At 27.0% G+C, this 17,357-nt stretch overlaps 1 protein-coding gene and 1 long non-coding RNA gene across 6 annotated transcripts in view; one reads left to right on the forward strand and one right to left on the reverse strand.

Moving 5' to 3' along the window:
• The window catches only part of LOC139426296 (uncharacterized), a 122,114-nt gene that overhangs the window by 2,080 nt on the left and 102,677 nt on the right, over window positions 1–17,357 (forward strand). The window lies entirely within an intron of this gene.
• Window positions 1,379–17,357, reverse strand: part of LOC107455074 (activating transcription factor 3) — a 100,223-nt gene continuing 84,244 nt past the window's right edge. For 3 of the 5 annotated variants that reach the window (XM_071184511.2, XM_016072495.5, XM_016072490.5), the window contains exons 3-4: window positions 7,549–7,656; window positions 1,484–3,245 (exon numbers count right to left, since the gene is read on the reverse strand). In XM_071184511.2, the coding sequence (XP_071040612.2) occupies window positions 3,036–3,245; window positions 7,549–7,656 (318 nt within the window). In that variant the 3' untranslated portion in view covers window positions 1,484–3,035. Of the gene's footprint in view, window positions 3,246–7,548; window positions 7,657–17,357 lie in introns of all 5 variants that reach the window. The other 2 variants (XR_015429753.1, XM_016072491.5) reach the window with 2 other exon arrangements.

The following is a 17,357-nucleotide window of genomic DNA, read 5'->3' on the forward strand; positions in this document are numbered from 1 at the left end:
AATCAATCACACCTTTCTCAACACTGAACCGATCGTTCAATTAAAATTAGGTTATTTTAATAACAAATGCCATACTTTAACATTTTATATTATTTACGTTTTGAAAAACATAATCGCTCATTCCTGGGGAATATATCTTAATATATTTATATAATACATAAATTTATTAACTTATACAATACATGAATTTATTAACTGACATAATACATAAATTTAGTTTTTAACAGTATATAAATTGCTATATTAATAAATGTTAGTTGCAAAGCATTATATAATAGATTATGATAACATATGTTATTACATGAACATATGCATATATGTGTATAAATGAATATATATTCCCGAATATCGGGTTACATTTATTCATTGGCTCAGAGCAATGCTTGCAACAATGTGCAATCCCGCCAATAGTAGCATAAACAATCAGATGTTTTTCATATTACCTTCTTATGTCATCACACATTTCAACTTTAACTAAACGAAAATGATGTTTTTCATTCCTTTAATTAATTTAAATTAGCAATATTTCTTTCCAGAATCTTATTTCATGAGCATCAAATCCTTTAAGTTAGATCGATGTTTTAACATTAAAACTGACTTTTAATTTCCGAAATTGGTACGATTTACTTAAAAAATATGATTGAACAACCTACAAATTACTATCGTAATTCGAAAATATTCTGAAAAACTAAGAAAAAGAATAACAAGCTCATTGCAAATACATATTTATTTTATAAATACTCTTGAAATATTAATTTTTGTTCGTAACTCTTATAGGAATATTTTTTGAGTGAAATTCTGAATAATGTTAAAATGTGAGGAAGAAAAAAAGATTTAAATCATCTGACTTTAAAATGTAAAAATTGTTATTTAGAATTATTGAAAAAAAATTTGTATTTAAATATAACATGAATTATTTATTCTTATTTGAAACTAAAAATCAGCGATAAATTTTTCGCAGAACCACTGAAAAATCATCTCTTTTTTATTAAATTGTTTCTTTATAAACATTGTATAACGTAACAAACAATCTTCGTAAAATGCAGATCTGCAAAATATATCTTTTAATGAATATTGGTCTTAAATATTTGCGTGTTTTGGTTCTTAATTAATGTGATCCTGATAGCTATAAAGTAATTAATTATTTGATCATTTATGTTAATAAAACATAAAATTTACTAAAATTTTAATGAATAACTTTTATTAATTTTAAAAAGTTTAACATATGAATGCATTTAGATCCATAAAACTGCTTAATGGTGAATTTTTATAAGTATATTTATAAGACGTTTGTCACGAAAAACTGCAACTCCGATTCGTTTCAATAAAGAACACGTGCAGTGAATGTGAATCTACAAGTTTATCAAGAAGGCTGAAATTTTTAACAATCGTTTCCGGCTTCATGGTCAAGAACGCTTCTTAATCATATCGTTTATCGTTCCTTTCTTAGACATGTTGCGTTAATCTTACTCCGTCTTATCCATTTCTTTTTTTCCCTTCCTTCTTTTATAGTTCATTAGCTTCAGAATAACTGACAGATTTCATTTAATACAAATTTCGTTACGAGATTTACTCACTCGCTTATTAGCTGAGAGTTAAATCGAATTTAGATAAGATGTAATAAGAGATTAGTTTGTAGAGATTATTGAATACGTTACTTCTACAGTGCAAAGTAGAAAGTATCGTTTTGATAGAGAGATCAAAGTGCTGACAAGTGATTAAAAGTAGCAAGTTTTGCTATTACTTATCTTTTGTCGATTTTATAAAAAAAATTTCACTCCTAGAAAAGTTGCAATTGACTTAACTTAATGCTTTTATAGTGCAAAATAAAAACTACAGTTTAAATAGAAAGTTTAAACGCTCAAAATAGTAAAAAACTATAATCAGTATTTAACTGATTTGACATTTTTAAGGAGACTTCTCCAAATAAAGTTAAAATTTGCTTAGTTTACTTCTAAAATTATTTTGTAGAATTTTTTGGATATTTCAATAGCTTATATTCCAATAGAATCTTCGTCTAAATAGCAGTTGATAAAGAGACCACGAAATTTTAAATTATATTTCAGATTACAACAGTTATATTTTAGATTCAAGATTCACGATTTATATATCAGGAAATTGGAGATTTATATATTCTGGACATTTTATTTTAAGCATTTTAGCTTGGTTAATGTAAATGGGAAAGTTAAATAAATAAAAAAGTTAAATAAATTTGAACTGAAGTAATGCGAATTTTACTTAATGTCTTGTGAGTTATTGGAATTGTTAATTCATTTAGGTTACTTAATTTTGTTTATTAAAAAATTAATCTTATGTAAAATAGAATTAGTGGTGTCATACTGTCAGCTGAATTGTACGTTTTCGATTCATAAACTAAATTTAAACGAACAAGCTTCTTGATATTAAAATCTATATTGTGCTCATGAAATGGGCAATTCTAAGTGATTTCTTTAATTCGAATCTGACAATGTATTTTCCAACTGGAACATAAAAATTACCTTGCTTTATCTATTTTTATTATAATCTATCCTTATTCATAATTTTAAGTCAATCAGTACCTCAATCACAAAAAAATCAAAATTACAGCTAACTTTGAAACGAATCATTACAAACAATTATTAATCCCAACTCTTGTACTCTGTAAATACATTTCCTCAAGTATCATCCCATTCAATCTCGGAGTCATCCATTGCACGTTGGCTCATCTTTTGCAGACGATCTTCTGAAAATTTTGAAGAAACACCTTCATAGGCGTGTCATCCAAAATCAAGCCGACTGTAGGTTTTCAGATAACCTTCATAGGAATGGCATCCAAAATCAAACCAGCTGCATGTTTGAGCTACCCTTCATAGGTATGTCATCCAAAATCAAACCAGCTGCAGGCTTTCAGCTACAGAGAGGCGGTTGTCAATCGCATCAATATTAGCCCTGAGCCGGTGTCTGCATCCAAAAAAACAAATATACCACAACCCATTTGTTTTTAGCAGACATTCACAGGACATTAATTTTAGCAACTAATATTTAAATGATGTCAGTCAGCCAGATACTGATGACCAGGATGGCATCTGGTTGTGGACCACCTGATTGGGAAGAGAGCAGTAACTCCTTGCAGTCGGTGGTGGACGTTGCTTGGCACAATGTGGAAGATGATTTTGGAGAAGACCCATGAGCTCCTGCTTTTCTACTTCTAAAGAATGGATTTCATTTTTCAAGGCGTTATTATTAACTTCCAGAGATTCAGATTCCTAAAAAACAGAAAGAAAAAATTTATTTGACGTGAACTTGAAATCTATTCAAGCAAAATTTTGGACAAATTTCAAAGATTCATTGCTTTAACCTCCTTGCTTTAGTACTTAACTTAGCTTGAAACAAAGATATTATGACTTTTTAAATAATATAATGGTTGAATTTTTAAATATTGCGTAAGCATATTTTTAGGAGTTTTGGACAAACAATGTGATGTCTATTTTTCAAATTTAATTACTTTGGCAACGTACAAGAGATTTCTGATCAGTAAAAAATAACAAATCACAACTATCCGCAATTTATCTGAGTACGTATTATATGAACGGTCAAAGATCAGGGGTCTGCCCAGACATTTTGTGAAAGGTTCTGTTATTGCAAAAATTGCTAAAAACCTTTTCAAGAAGTTTTTAAATTGTGAATAGATACAAGATTCTGCTCAACAATTCCTGCTACTAAATTAGAGATGCAATTTACAAATATTTGGTATTTAGCCTATACTGCTCAACACAAAATATTCATTACCAATGAATAATGGAAACAAAATCACTCACATTTTCATTAATTTCAATGAACATATTTCGAATAACCCAACTTAATAATGTATAACTTTTAATGTGTTACGCATACTTAAACAATTCTTAAATTTATAATATTTTATTTAAAAAATTGCCAAAATTTAATTTTTATTTACATAATATTCTATTAATTAATTTTATGAATAAATATAAAATTGATCAATTATTTATTTACCAAAAAAATTATGATTTGATATTTTAATAAGAATGCGCACAGATGTTTGTAAAAGTAGAAATATTGTCTTAGAATACTACATTTGGAATTTAAACTTAGGAAACTCAGTTTGTCTCGAACCGTCTTTTTCTCCCCCCCCCCGGGAAGGGTTTATTCCTTTAACAAAACAATAATGAAAATAAACAAATTTGTGAAGGGTTCGATTAAAAGATAAATTATTTTGTGAAGGGTTCGTTTTTATGAAAAGATATTTTGTGAAGGGTCCGTTAACCCAAATTTCTCCTAAACAGACCCCTGAAGAGATTTATCAGAATGGTTACACAAAATCTATTTCTTCAATTTAGTAATTTTAAGTGCCCAAAATAAAAAAACTGACCACCCTCAATGACTTTTGATCTAAAGGTTGGGTCTTCCCGTTCTAGGACTCAATCTTTATGGCTTGAAGGGGTGACATCAAACATACTAATTAATTAGTGCAAAAGATACTTTAAGTTGCGAAATCAGACACAAAAGCGTACTTTCTCTGAATAAACATATCTTCTTTTCGACAGATTCGGATTTTTGACCTTCAAAATATAGGAGGTAACCGCAATCTGGGAAACATTGTTCATGTAATTTGGTCAAGAAAGCGGTCCAAAGTTTGAACTCCATAATGTAAATTTGTTTAAAAAAGTATTTTGTCATATCTGGAGATATTTTTACGCGAATAGAAAATTTTTTGCACACAAATATAAAATTTATTTAGTCACAGATAATTTCATGCAAAAAATAAATTTTAGTGAGTATTTATTATTTTTTATAATTTTATTTTATACTGGTCGAGAAAATTTGGAATTGTAAGGCATGCAATTTTTTTACATCATATTAAAGAATGTATTTTTAGATGGCAAATTACAAAATTTGAGCAAAATTGATATTATACTTCCTGAGAAATCAGATTTTAAAAATACGACTCTTGAAAAACATGATTTCTCTGAAACTATTCCACCGATTTTGCTCAAAATTTGTATTTTGTCATTTAAAATTACATTCTTTAAAATGATATAAGAAACTGTATACCTCACATTAAGAAATATTTTCGACTAGCATAAATAAAATAATAAAAAATAGTAAATACTTACAAAAAGTTATTTTTTTTAGTGGAAATATCTTTGAATAAACGAATTTCATAATTGTGTGCAAAAAATTTTCAATTCGATAAAAAATTTCTCGAGATTTGGCGAAATACACAAAAAGTAAAATTAACATTAAGGGGTTCAAATTTTGGTCCACTCTCCAGATCAAACTATGAGGACCATATTTCCCAGATTACGGCCAGATTATTGGAAATCAAAAATCCGAATCCGTGGAAAAAAAAGTTATGTTTATTCAGAGAAAGTACGTTTTTGTGTCTGATTTCGTAACTTAAAATATCGTCAGCACTAATTAATTTAGCATATTTGAGGTCACCCTCTCGAACAGTTAAGATCGAGTCACGGAAACACGAAGATCCGACCATTAGATCATAAGTTATGGAGGGTGGTCCGCTTATTTTTTTTGAGCACTACACTTATTAAATAGTGCATATATTTACTTTTGATTAGTTATTCAGGGAATTGAAGTATCTATTATCTACTAGGAAACTTCCAAAGGGCTTAAAAATAATGAATGATGAATTATTTGTTTTTTATTTTTCGTCGAATCCCTCTTAAATGAAGAAGATTTGATCAGATATGAATGAATGAAATAATTTATTGCAAAATGAACGGATATACTCTATAATTTGAAGAAAATAGCATCAATAAAACAGCAACAACAATTGGAGTATTTATTATAATTTGTAAAGATTAACTGACAATTTACACTGTACGCAAAAATTACAATAATTATAAACGTTAAATGTTGCTAATTTAAATGCTGTGCTATACCGAAAAATGCATTTATAATCAAGCATAAAAATTTATTTTTCAAAATTATTTAAAAAATTAGGTAACTCAGACAAAATTAATTCATAACAAAATAAAAATCTGACGCATGATCAATATTCTTGTTTCATAATTTGCCGAAAGCATTCTGAAGACAGTGTGAGAAATTATCTAGCTAAATCTAGCTTTCAAGGTTTCAAATGACAAAGAAACCGGAACTAAGCCTGATTAGAAGTGAGGAATGTAATTAATAAGTTTCAATGCCGTAATCGGAACAACCTTTTTAACACGCAAATCGTAATAAAACCTTAATAAAGTTATATCTGTATAGTTATAAACAACTTTATGTTTCCGAGAAATAACTTTATATATCCTTTTATAAATCCTTTTTAATAAACAGTGCATTTTATAACAGCCGAAATCAATACTAAAACTTTTAAAGGGAACACCACGATGATCGAAAAAAAAGAAAGAATACATATGATGTGAGTTTTCGAAAATATTTACAAAAAATATATTACATGAAGTTTCAAAAATATTTGTAGGATGAGTCAGAAAGATTTAAGTTGATTTTATAATTTTATTTTATAATTTTATAACTGGTGCAGAATTTGCAGACTCGATTCTGAGTCATGATTATCATTGTTCACATCCGTAGCCTTGTAATTTTGAACCCGATTCAGAAGACAAAAGGATCAAACACTGGGCCAAACTAAGCCTTCGCGGAGGACTACTGTCTATCACTGAGGATATCATACGTCAGCACCGTTATGGGTGCGAGCCGGGAGCAGAATTGAACCAGCCACAGCTTTGATTCGAACCTGGGTCACTTATTAGTAGGCGAACGCTCTACCCCCTGAGTAACTCCAGCTATAGTATAGTTCACTTTATTTTATTTTATAACCGTCGTTTAAAAGTAGACCCAATTTTGGGTTTATGACTGCTAATGTTCAACTTCGTAGCCTTGCAATTTTGAACCCAATCCAGGAGACAAGGGAATTCTTGCATCAAAAATTGGGAGAAATTTACCTTCATAGAGGATTTTTTGAATGAACTAACCCTCATTAGCGTTACATGGAGGAAAAAACTACGAAAACCTCACACGGTTAGCCTGACGGCAAGGGGACCCATGATTCGTCTACTATTCAGGATATTTTAAGTCAGAGTAAAGTTGATTGAAATTTAACTTATAAGCAAATTTAAGGTATAAGCAAATTTGAATAATAATATAGTTAAAGAAGCTCCGAAATATTTAAGAGCATTCTTTTCTTTCTTTTTTTTTTTCAATTAAAAGTTGAAACAAGAATGCTATTTTGAAAATAGTTCAGGTAGTTATTTTGCAAAATCGTAGTTTTGCTACATTCACGAAATATATTTTTAATACGAATAAAGAGGTGAAGTAACTAATAAAAATATTAAAATTATTTGAATCAATGACGTAAATCCAAAGGCAGTTTATGAACAGATATGAGTATTTTTTAAGTAGAGTGCTTTTCTCAATTTGTTTGTAGAGCTAAAATATGAATTCCAAATGATGGGAGATTTAGGTATGATATATGCCCTTTTTACGACTTCTGTGAATTATTTTTTTATCTCTATCGTATTTTACAGACCATGACTCAGACAGAAAATATAATAAAATAGTTACCTCAGCTAGACGACCTGTTCTTTCTTTTTTCTTATTTCTGCATTTGGTGGCAGCTACTTTGTTCCTTTCTCTACGTCGGCGTCTTCGGTCTTCATCTTCTTTCGTAAGCTAGAGAAAAAAAAGAAAAAAAATGTTATAAAGATCAAAGATTTTATGATAATAATCTATTATATAAATATAGTTTGAATCAGAATTACACAGGTCTGCTTGTATTCGATTGAATTCGTTTGTCCCCCCCCCTTCTTTCCTTATTTTTTACCATTTCATACAAGCTCTAATAATTTCTTTTTTATCATTTGTTGAAAAACGTAGAAATAAAGATATCATAATTTTCAAAATAATACTACTAAAACGTTTTTGTTTTATTTATTATTTTTAGTTTTTTTTAAAATTAAAAAAGGGGTAACCTTTAATGTTAAAAATTTTGTTGCTTATTAAATCGCATTATCACACTTACTAAACTTGATTACATGGTAATAAGGTTCAATTTAACACCTAATCAAAGTTATTACATATTCGTACCGTATTATGGATTAAAGTATCGATATTATGTTTCAACATTGAACTAAATTTTCTTTATTTTTTACCATTTCATATAAGCTCTAATAATCTCTTTTTATCATTTGTTGAAAAACGAGGAAATAAAGATATTATAATTTTTGAAATAATACTACTTAAATGTTTTTGTTTTATTTATTTTTTTTAGTTTTTTTAAAGTCAGAAAAGAGGTAACCTTTAATGTTAAAAATTTTGTTGCGTTTTAAATCACATTATCACACTTACTAAACTTGATTATATGGTAATAAGGTTAAATTTAACACCTTATCAAAGTTATTACATATTCGTACCATATTATGGATTAAAGTATCGATATTATGTTTCAACATTGAACTAAATTTTCTTTACTTTTTACCATTTCATATAAGCTCTAATAATAGCTCTAATAATTTCTTTTTATCACTTGTTGAAAAACGTGGAAATAATACTACTAAAATGTTTATGTTTAACATAACTACTAAAATGGTTATGTTATGTAATTTTCGAAATAATACTACTAAAATGTTTATGTTTCATTTTTTAAATTTTTTTTAAAGTTTTTTTTTAGTCAAAAAAGGGGTAACCTTTAATGTTAAAAATTTTGATGAGTATTAAACCACATTATCATACTTACTAAACTTGATTACGTGGTATTAAGGTTCAATTTAACACCTTATCAAAGTTATTACATATTCGTACCATATTATTATGGACTAAAGTATCGATATTATGGTTCAACATTGAACTTAATTTTGTATCAGGGTGAAAAAATACTAGATTTTTACAATGTAAACCGAAAAAGCTCAAAATGGAGAAAGACTTTTTTTTTTTAAGGAACATTATTTCTAATTTTGAATTTTGAACAACAGATAATAATTATTCATAGTTTTCTTTTTCTTTTTTGCTTTTAAAAAATTTATATTTTACTGAAGCATTAAAAAAGAAACAACAACAATAAAACATTAAAATACATCAACCTCAGGTATCAGAATGCATGAACAATGAAGGCAATGTATCTAAATCGATGCGTAGTAATTACCATAAAAAATAGTGAGTGATTATATTTTCTGACTTATAATAACTGCTTTTTTTTTTTCAATTCCCACCTGGAGGATGACCTTTCGTCATACAAGCATCTGAGGGGCAGATTTGTTGGCCACTCTTTCAGAAGCACTTAGGGTAAGCCGACGTTTTCTCCACAGTAAGGATATATAGTACAGAAAATGAATGAACATCTATGCCTTGCCCGGAAATCGAACCCAAAACCTTTCTGATGCAAGGTCAATACCTTGACACCTACACAGAACCCTTCATTACATGCACACTTTAAAGTAACGTCACATTCTTTAATTGGTTTTTCTGAAAATATGAATTCTGAAATGAAGTTTATTTACTAATTATAATTTTTTTGTGAAAGATCAAATGACTATCCTCAGCAGTTTTTAAAGTAAGACTTTGTAGATTTATTTTTTATTTAGTCAGTATGAATCGCTCGATATAGTTAGGGGACTTTTTGCAGTTTTTCAAGAACGCAGTGACGAAATGTTAAGCGAAGTGTCATTTACGTGATTAATACATTTACTTGAATTTATTCTTTACACATATTTTAATGTTCAAAAATTGTCAAAGGACAAATATAAAAGGAACATTTTTGACTTAACACTCCTTAAAAAGTCGGTAAATCTTAATATCTTGATTCAAGTTTTGTAACGAAGAGGGGGTGCCATCCCCTCTGCAGGTGATCAAAATTGTGATGGCATGTCTTCGGATCATCCTCAGGGGTGTTTCCCAGACCGTCGCCAATAGCCCATTGTGCAGCTCTAGTGCGACGTAAATTAACTACAACAACAACAACATCAAGTTTTGTAAATTTGTTAAAACTTTAGTAAGGTGTAAAATCAAACCACGTTTCCCTTCAAGCTGAACCATAATAGCATATTAACACCATATTATGGTTGCAGCAAACTCGAACGATATAGAGGTTCAACACGGTCCGAAATTTAAAGATTTCGGATTTTCTAGCAATTGCATCGACTTTAAATATTAATTATATTTAGAAGTGATTAAATGTTAGAAATATTTTGTTATAAAAGTGATTGTTCTGAAAAGAATAAAAGTTTCATTTAAACTTGGAACTGGGCATTAAAAAATATTAATACCTGATAACAAAAAAAGGAGTATTAGAAGTTTCCTATAAATTATTTTTGAGTTTCGTTCTTACATTTTTCACGGCATAGGTCAAAATTTACTTATTTTCATACGCATTTTGCATACCTTATCTAAGACTTCATTTAGCAAAAATAATAATAATAATAAAAAACAAAATGCTAAAAAAATGTTTTGAGATGATCACTTCATTTAATTGAAAAGACACTTTCTTCTATTGCTGTTACATACTTCCTTGAAGTCGAGAATTTTGCTGTATCAGAATGAGATATTAATTAAATGTGACAATTCTATCACGGGACTTCTAATTTTCAATCCTTTATCCTTCAGAAAAAGAGATACTTAAAAGATATTTCATCTACGATAACCGTAATGGAAGATAAAGTTCTAAATCTGAAACAAGTATTTTTATCTTGGATTTCGAACTATGTAGTAATTTTTTTTTAAAGCACGTGTTATGGTCACGTGACTTTATAAAACGTGAACGTAACGATAAAAATGGATAATTGGGAAGGGACGAAATATTTAATTTCTCCAATTCCAAACTGTGCCTGAGCATTTCGTTATATAAATAAAATAATTAGATAAACTGATAGGGGACGGATTTTTTTTTATCAGAATAATTATGTAACTCTGTTTTTCTGGTTTTGCTAAAAATCCTTAATCTTCAAAAAAGAATAAAAGGTAAACTTCTATTATTTTAAAAATATTTTTATTCCTAAAAACTTCAGTCATAATTTCAAAAATTAATAATTTGCTTCAATATTTTTTAAGGAAAAGCTAATTAACTCTGCCCTGATCTAGATTCGGATCTTATAATCTCAAACACGGACAAAATATCGACCAACAAAACGAACTAAAATTATTAAATTACGCTTCAATATTATTTAATGTTAAAATAACTTGGGTAGCGCTTGTACTGGCCACAGATACAACATTTCTATATGAAATTTTTCTCGTTTTGTAAATACTCCTTTTAAAGATCAGTATTTTTTTTAAAAACTGTAAATAGTCTTTTACACCAATTTTGCATTTAAGTTGAGTAATTATATTTTCATGTATTTTATTCCAAATAAATCTGTTCATAATTTACATCAAAATAACAATCTATAAATTTTATGTAAATTGATATTTTAAATTTCGTTAAAAAGAAAAAGTTTGAATTCTAAAGATAAACCTTACATATAATTTCAAAATGTTATTTTATGATTGTAGTGTTAGGAAAGAGGAATTAATAATGTATATATTTTCTCTTGTAAAGTTTTTTTAATTAAAAGCATCAGGAATAATTTTAAAATTCATAAATTTACATATTTAATAAAAAGCCATAAAAATTATTTAACTTTAATAAGTTTTTACTTTAATTATGTTTTAAAAGTATTGAAATCTGCATATTTAAATTTTTAAATTTTTATTATCAAACTTGCATTTACAATAATGAGAATAAAAGCAAAAGGAATAATGGTAGGAATAAAAACAATAGGAATAATAGGATTAATAGTACTATAGTACTATACAATTTATTAAAATATCAACCATAAATTCAATGCAAAATTAGTATTAAAAAATAAGTTAAGTCACTTTGAAAAATAAGTAAAACAAATAAATAAATTAGGAAAGAAAAAATAATTTAATGATATCTGAAATTAGTATTCATTTTAAACTTCATAAAGAAACTATCTCCTTTTCGTTAAATAAAGGCTAGTCCATAAAAAACGATGTTAGATATAATGGGTAAAGTATATTTTAATAAATGAAAAAGTTGATAAAAATTAAATTTTAAGTACGAGGCGCAGATGTTTATCGAAATAAAGTTGGTCTAAGCGCAAACTAACGAAAAATTTCACTCGTGGTATGAAAAAGTAATTAACAACTATAACTTGTAGTTCTACAACCTAAATACATTTCAGTCTGCGATGTGGTAAAATGAAAAACATAAATTTTATGGAAAAATATTCTAAAAACAATTAAGTTTTAGATAATATAAGAAAAATCGAAAAATATTAATAAATATTTATTAAATAAATATATATTTTTTATAAATATATAATAATAATTAATATATATTTATTAAATAATTCTTTGAAGTATGGGGTTGCAAAAACCAAGAGTGATGGTAAAAAGAGACGAATTAAGTTGATAAACTGCGTTGTTTTTATTTAATTAATTTTTTAGGTTCAATTAACCTAATAAATTGTGTAACTTGTATTTAATTAAATTTATTATTATGTTCATGTAAGCATTTTTTTTTATCAGAAAGTACGAATTTAATTAATTTGAACCGAATTAATTTCATTGTATATTTAGAACTCAAAGAAAATATTTTATTTATTTATGTTACGGCTATTAAAAAAAATGTTGAGCACCATGGTCTCAAACCCAATAAAAAGTTAAATTGATTAAAAATTATAGCCCGCATGAATGTGTAAAGCTAAAAACATGAAAAGAGAAGAAAAATAAGTTATCCCGTTCTTTAATAGGTATGAATGTTTAGATATTGCGAGGTAAATGCTAATAATGAAAAAACTTTTTACAACTATTTTTATTTTGTAGTTTCAAAATACAATACAATAAAGGAAGTAGTAGATAAGCAGGTTTAAAATAAAGATTGATAGAGCTCGTCAAAACCGAGTAGGGAAGTGTTTCCCAAGGTGTGGTACGCGTACCTCCCGGAATACGGGAACAGTTTAGCGAGGGTACGCGTTCTTATGCGAAATATCTTACAACAAACGAAGATTTCAAAAATTTTATTTAAAAACGAAGCTAGTCATGAAAATTTACGATTACGTATTTTTCTATTGGCTATTTTTTGCAGAGTCAACCGTTAGTAATTAGTGGTGTCAACAGCTAGTTGTGATTTTTAACTTCTGTGCAATTTTTTTAGAGTAAAAAATACATTCATTTTTTTAATGATGGCATACAGCGTTACGAAATATTTAGAAAGGGTACACAAAAGTAACACTGCAGTAGGGGGATAAAACCAGTACATAGCACTTTTGATTCGATTACTGCTGCGACTTAAAAGAAAGCCCTAGTTGAAGATAGTTACCGTTTAATTTAGAAGTGAAGAAAAGGCGGTGTAAGTTATTTGTTTGTCAATATCAATGTTTTGAAAAATTAGATTAGAAATGTTGCAATTTTTACTCTATCGATTTTACTTTTTAGTTTTTAATTACTTGGTGACTTATTTTGAGTAAAATTAACCTCTGATAACAGTTTTTTTAGACATAATTTTAAATTAATAAAGCAATTTTTGTATCACGTTTAAAATATACTATTTTTTTCTATTAATTTCTTTTCTGATCTGAGGCCATGTCAGTCAGATATAAACGTGTAGTATTAAAGGTAAATTACAGGCTAGGTCAAAATCTCAGTTGGTTGAATATAGTGTTTCAGTTGTACATGAAGCCGGTAAGAATACAGAGGAGCATGATCAAAGTTTTATTTGTGATTTTTATTTTGAAATCTGATCAGCAAACTTGATTTACTAAACATTCAAGCAATATTAAAATTAAAATTATTTACCTCGATTTTTAAACCCCTGAGAGTTTACCAGTGTAGAAAGGTCTTTATATTAATTTAATGCTCTAAATAAATGCTCAAGTGGAAAAAAATAGGCGTTTTTATAGTATATATCCTGCTTTATCTGACCAGGTTTGATTAAATATAATTTATTCTTTAAGCTAAGGGGGTTAGTTATGATCAAATAGAATTTTAAGCAATTTTATTCTTGTAGAAATTTTGAGGGATCAAAACCGCTTAATTTAAAGACTAATTATTAAAATAAAGACTGCTTTTTTCAAACTTCTCTGCTACTAGTCCCCCCTCCTTTTCTTCGTCTTTTTTGCTGTCACCTATTGTATTAATTTATTTTGTGAGATTAAAGTTTTTTAAATATCGACTGCTAGTCAAGAAGTTCAGATAAACTTTTTATGTATATAAATGATAGATTTTTAATTCTTTAGGATAAATTAGTAAGTTGTTTATATAATATTGTTTGAAAATATGAAAATTTCAGTGTTTAACATTTTATTGCCGAAATTTTATTTTTTAATTATTTTTCCAAGTAAATGTAACTTTAATGGAATTGTCACAAATCATTATATTTAAATTCATGTTCGAATTTGTCTGATAATAAATGAGAATAAAAACAAAAAATTCGTATGAAAGTAAAAATAAACCACGATTTAATTTTTTGTATTATTGTTTACGAAAAGAAATGAAAGCTAAAAAAATATATTTAATTTTAAAGTGATCAAATTCAAAATTTGATTTATATATATATATATATATATATATATATATATATATATATATATATATATATATATATATATATATATATATATATATATATATATATATATATATATATATATCATACAATGAATCATAAACGTATCATACAAAGTCAATGTCCACATTTTTAATTATTATTTTGAAGTTTTTTACGACTCAAATATTACTTCATTTATACAGTCCTTTCGTTAAAGGAAATATAAAATAAAGAAGAAAGTTGTATTCCTCACTAATGAAGTAATTCTTTCGAGTAAAAAATGTCATATCAAAATCACTTATTTAAGTTAAATATTTTTTATGGAAATAATATGAAAGTTGTGCAAAATTTGAAAGTTTATTTTAATACACTTTATTATAGAAATAGTACAAATTAAATGGAAGAAAACGAACAGTAAGAATATGTTAAAAAAATTAAGATTTATAAAAGCTGTGTAATCCACCAGATGGAGTTACTGAAAAGCAATAAACTTTTCTGAAGCCTCAAAAAGAATAATCCTGGGCCAATATGCATACTTTGATTATTTATAATTTTTCGAACTAATTACTGTGTTTGTTGCTTTATTATTTACAGATTTCAATTAATTAAAAAAGAGAATTTATTACATGTGAATTACCGAATTAAAGGAGGAAATCAAGGAAGAAATTATTGTTAGTTTTTTAATAATTTTTTTATTATTAAACTATGAATAAAGAACTGATATTAAAAGTGTATTATATATTTATATCAAATGCAACATATCTTTTTCTGAAATAAAAGTAATAATTCTCTAAATTAACATTTAAAATTGAGCTTGATTTTCCATAAATTTAATCGTTTCATCGTATTACTGATAGATGGCAGCACCATAAGATTGCTACACAATAAAGTTGACGTAATCTAACAAATAACAAAATCTAGCAAATATTATATAATATCTAATAATATTAATGATAATAATAATAAATAAAAATAGATAAATAAAAAAGGGTGAAAAAGACATATTTAACAAAAGATGGTAGCAAAGATTCAACGAAGTTTTAAAATGTTAATATAATGGCTAAGAAAACTCAGAAAAAGTTTTACTGCAATGAAAATGAGTACTAATATAAACATTATTTTTTATTTATAAAAAACGTATTGAAATAAATTCTACTTGACGATTACGTATTTGTTTTCGAATCTCAGTTTGCTATATTTTTTTATTAACTTTTGATTTAATTACTAGATTTTCACGTGTGAGGTTTCAATCGTAATGGTTTAAGAGCCTAAACTTTAAATATGCTAATAATTAGACGGTATTTCAAGTTGCGAAAGCGGACTTTTTCCGAATAAACATACCTTTTCTTTCAACCGATTTGAGTTCTTGGTATTTGAAATATGGAGATTAGCCACAAACTGGAAACTATGGTTCCAATAGTTTAAGCAAGAGAGAGGTCGAAAATTTGAGCCATTTTCAGTTCATTTTCAATGTAGAAAGCAGATACATAACATCGGGGAAGCATAGGTGAGAGAAGGGTCGCAACCTTTATTTCCAAACGTCAGTTTCTTAAATCCAAAAAAGTCATTCTTTAACAATTTTTAATTTTAAATCTTTTATACATATTTCACAAAATATTTTCATGTTATAACTATTTTAAGAGGAGTATTTTAGTAAGGCAAAATATTTTTTAATGAATATAATCATAATTTGAAAATTTTAGTTTTCATACAAGTGATAACGAATTTTTCGTCTTCAGTTCATTACAATTAGGATGAAACATTTTAAAGAAAAAAAAAATTAAAGAAATAATTCTAGCTAGTTTTTAAGTGTAGTTAATGGTTATTTAGTATAGCTTATACGCAACATAACATTTTAAAATCATAATAATTTTTTTTAAAACATAAGGCAATAATTTCTAAGGATACTTTTGTATCACACAATTTTCAGTAAGACACCCACAGTACAACAAATTTCTAACTTAAAAGAACTCGAAACTTATTTTCTGATTTCTGTGAGGCTTAAATTTGTGTTGAGATACAGAGAATAAAATAATAAGATTACTATTTTTTAGCCATAGAATTTATTGAACTAATTGTAACGATAGATTTCTATTGAAATGAAATATCAGTTTTTATTATTAATTTATAATAAATGCATCGCACGATTGTTTTACATGTTTGGAAACAATGTTTCCTGAAATATTTTTTTTTAGATTATTTTGTCCCAGAAATCAAAAAAGTTTTGAGAATTAAAGACAGTATTTACAGGATCATTCATACACAAAGAAAAAAATTCTGGTAAAATTTACCGTATTGTATGATAATCACATTTCTGGTAATAAAAAAAGTTATAATTTTCATTAATAAAACAAAAATATATGGTGTTTAAACCATTAATTTTGTAATTTTAGCGCTCTTAAGGTAACGGTTTATCAGAAATTCTGGTTTGTAAATTATAGATCTTTTTACCACACATTCATTAAAAAATACAAAAGCGAAAAGTAAATTAAACAGAATAAATTATTTTTAGGCCGTGCTCTAAGGCCGTGTTTCCCAAACTTATGAATTTTGTGTACCCTTTCTAAATTTTTCGTAACGCTGCGCACTACTAATAAAAAAATGAATGTATTTTTTACTATTAAAAAATTGCACAAAAGTTAAAAATCACACCTGGCTGTTGACAAAACTAATTATTATCTGTTAACTCTGCAAAAAATAGCCAATAGAAATATACGTTATAGTAATGTTTCATGGCTAGCCTTGATTTTAAATAAATTTTTTTGAAATTTTCTTTTGTTGCAAGATATTTTGCATAAGAACGCGTACCCCCGCTAAACTGTTCCCGTAC

This window comes from Parasteatoda tepidariorum, chromosome 10 (genome assembly GCF_982258835.1).
Source record: "Parasteatoda tepidariorum strain Cologne lab strain chromosome 10, Ptep-v5.0, whole genome shotgun sequence".
Classification (NCBI taxonomy): domain Eukaryota; kingdom Metazoa; phylum Arthropoda; class Arachnida; order Araneae; family Theridiidae; genus Parasteatoda; species Parasteatoda tepidariorum.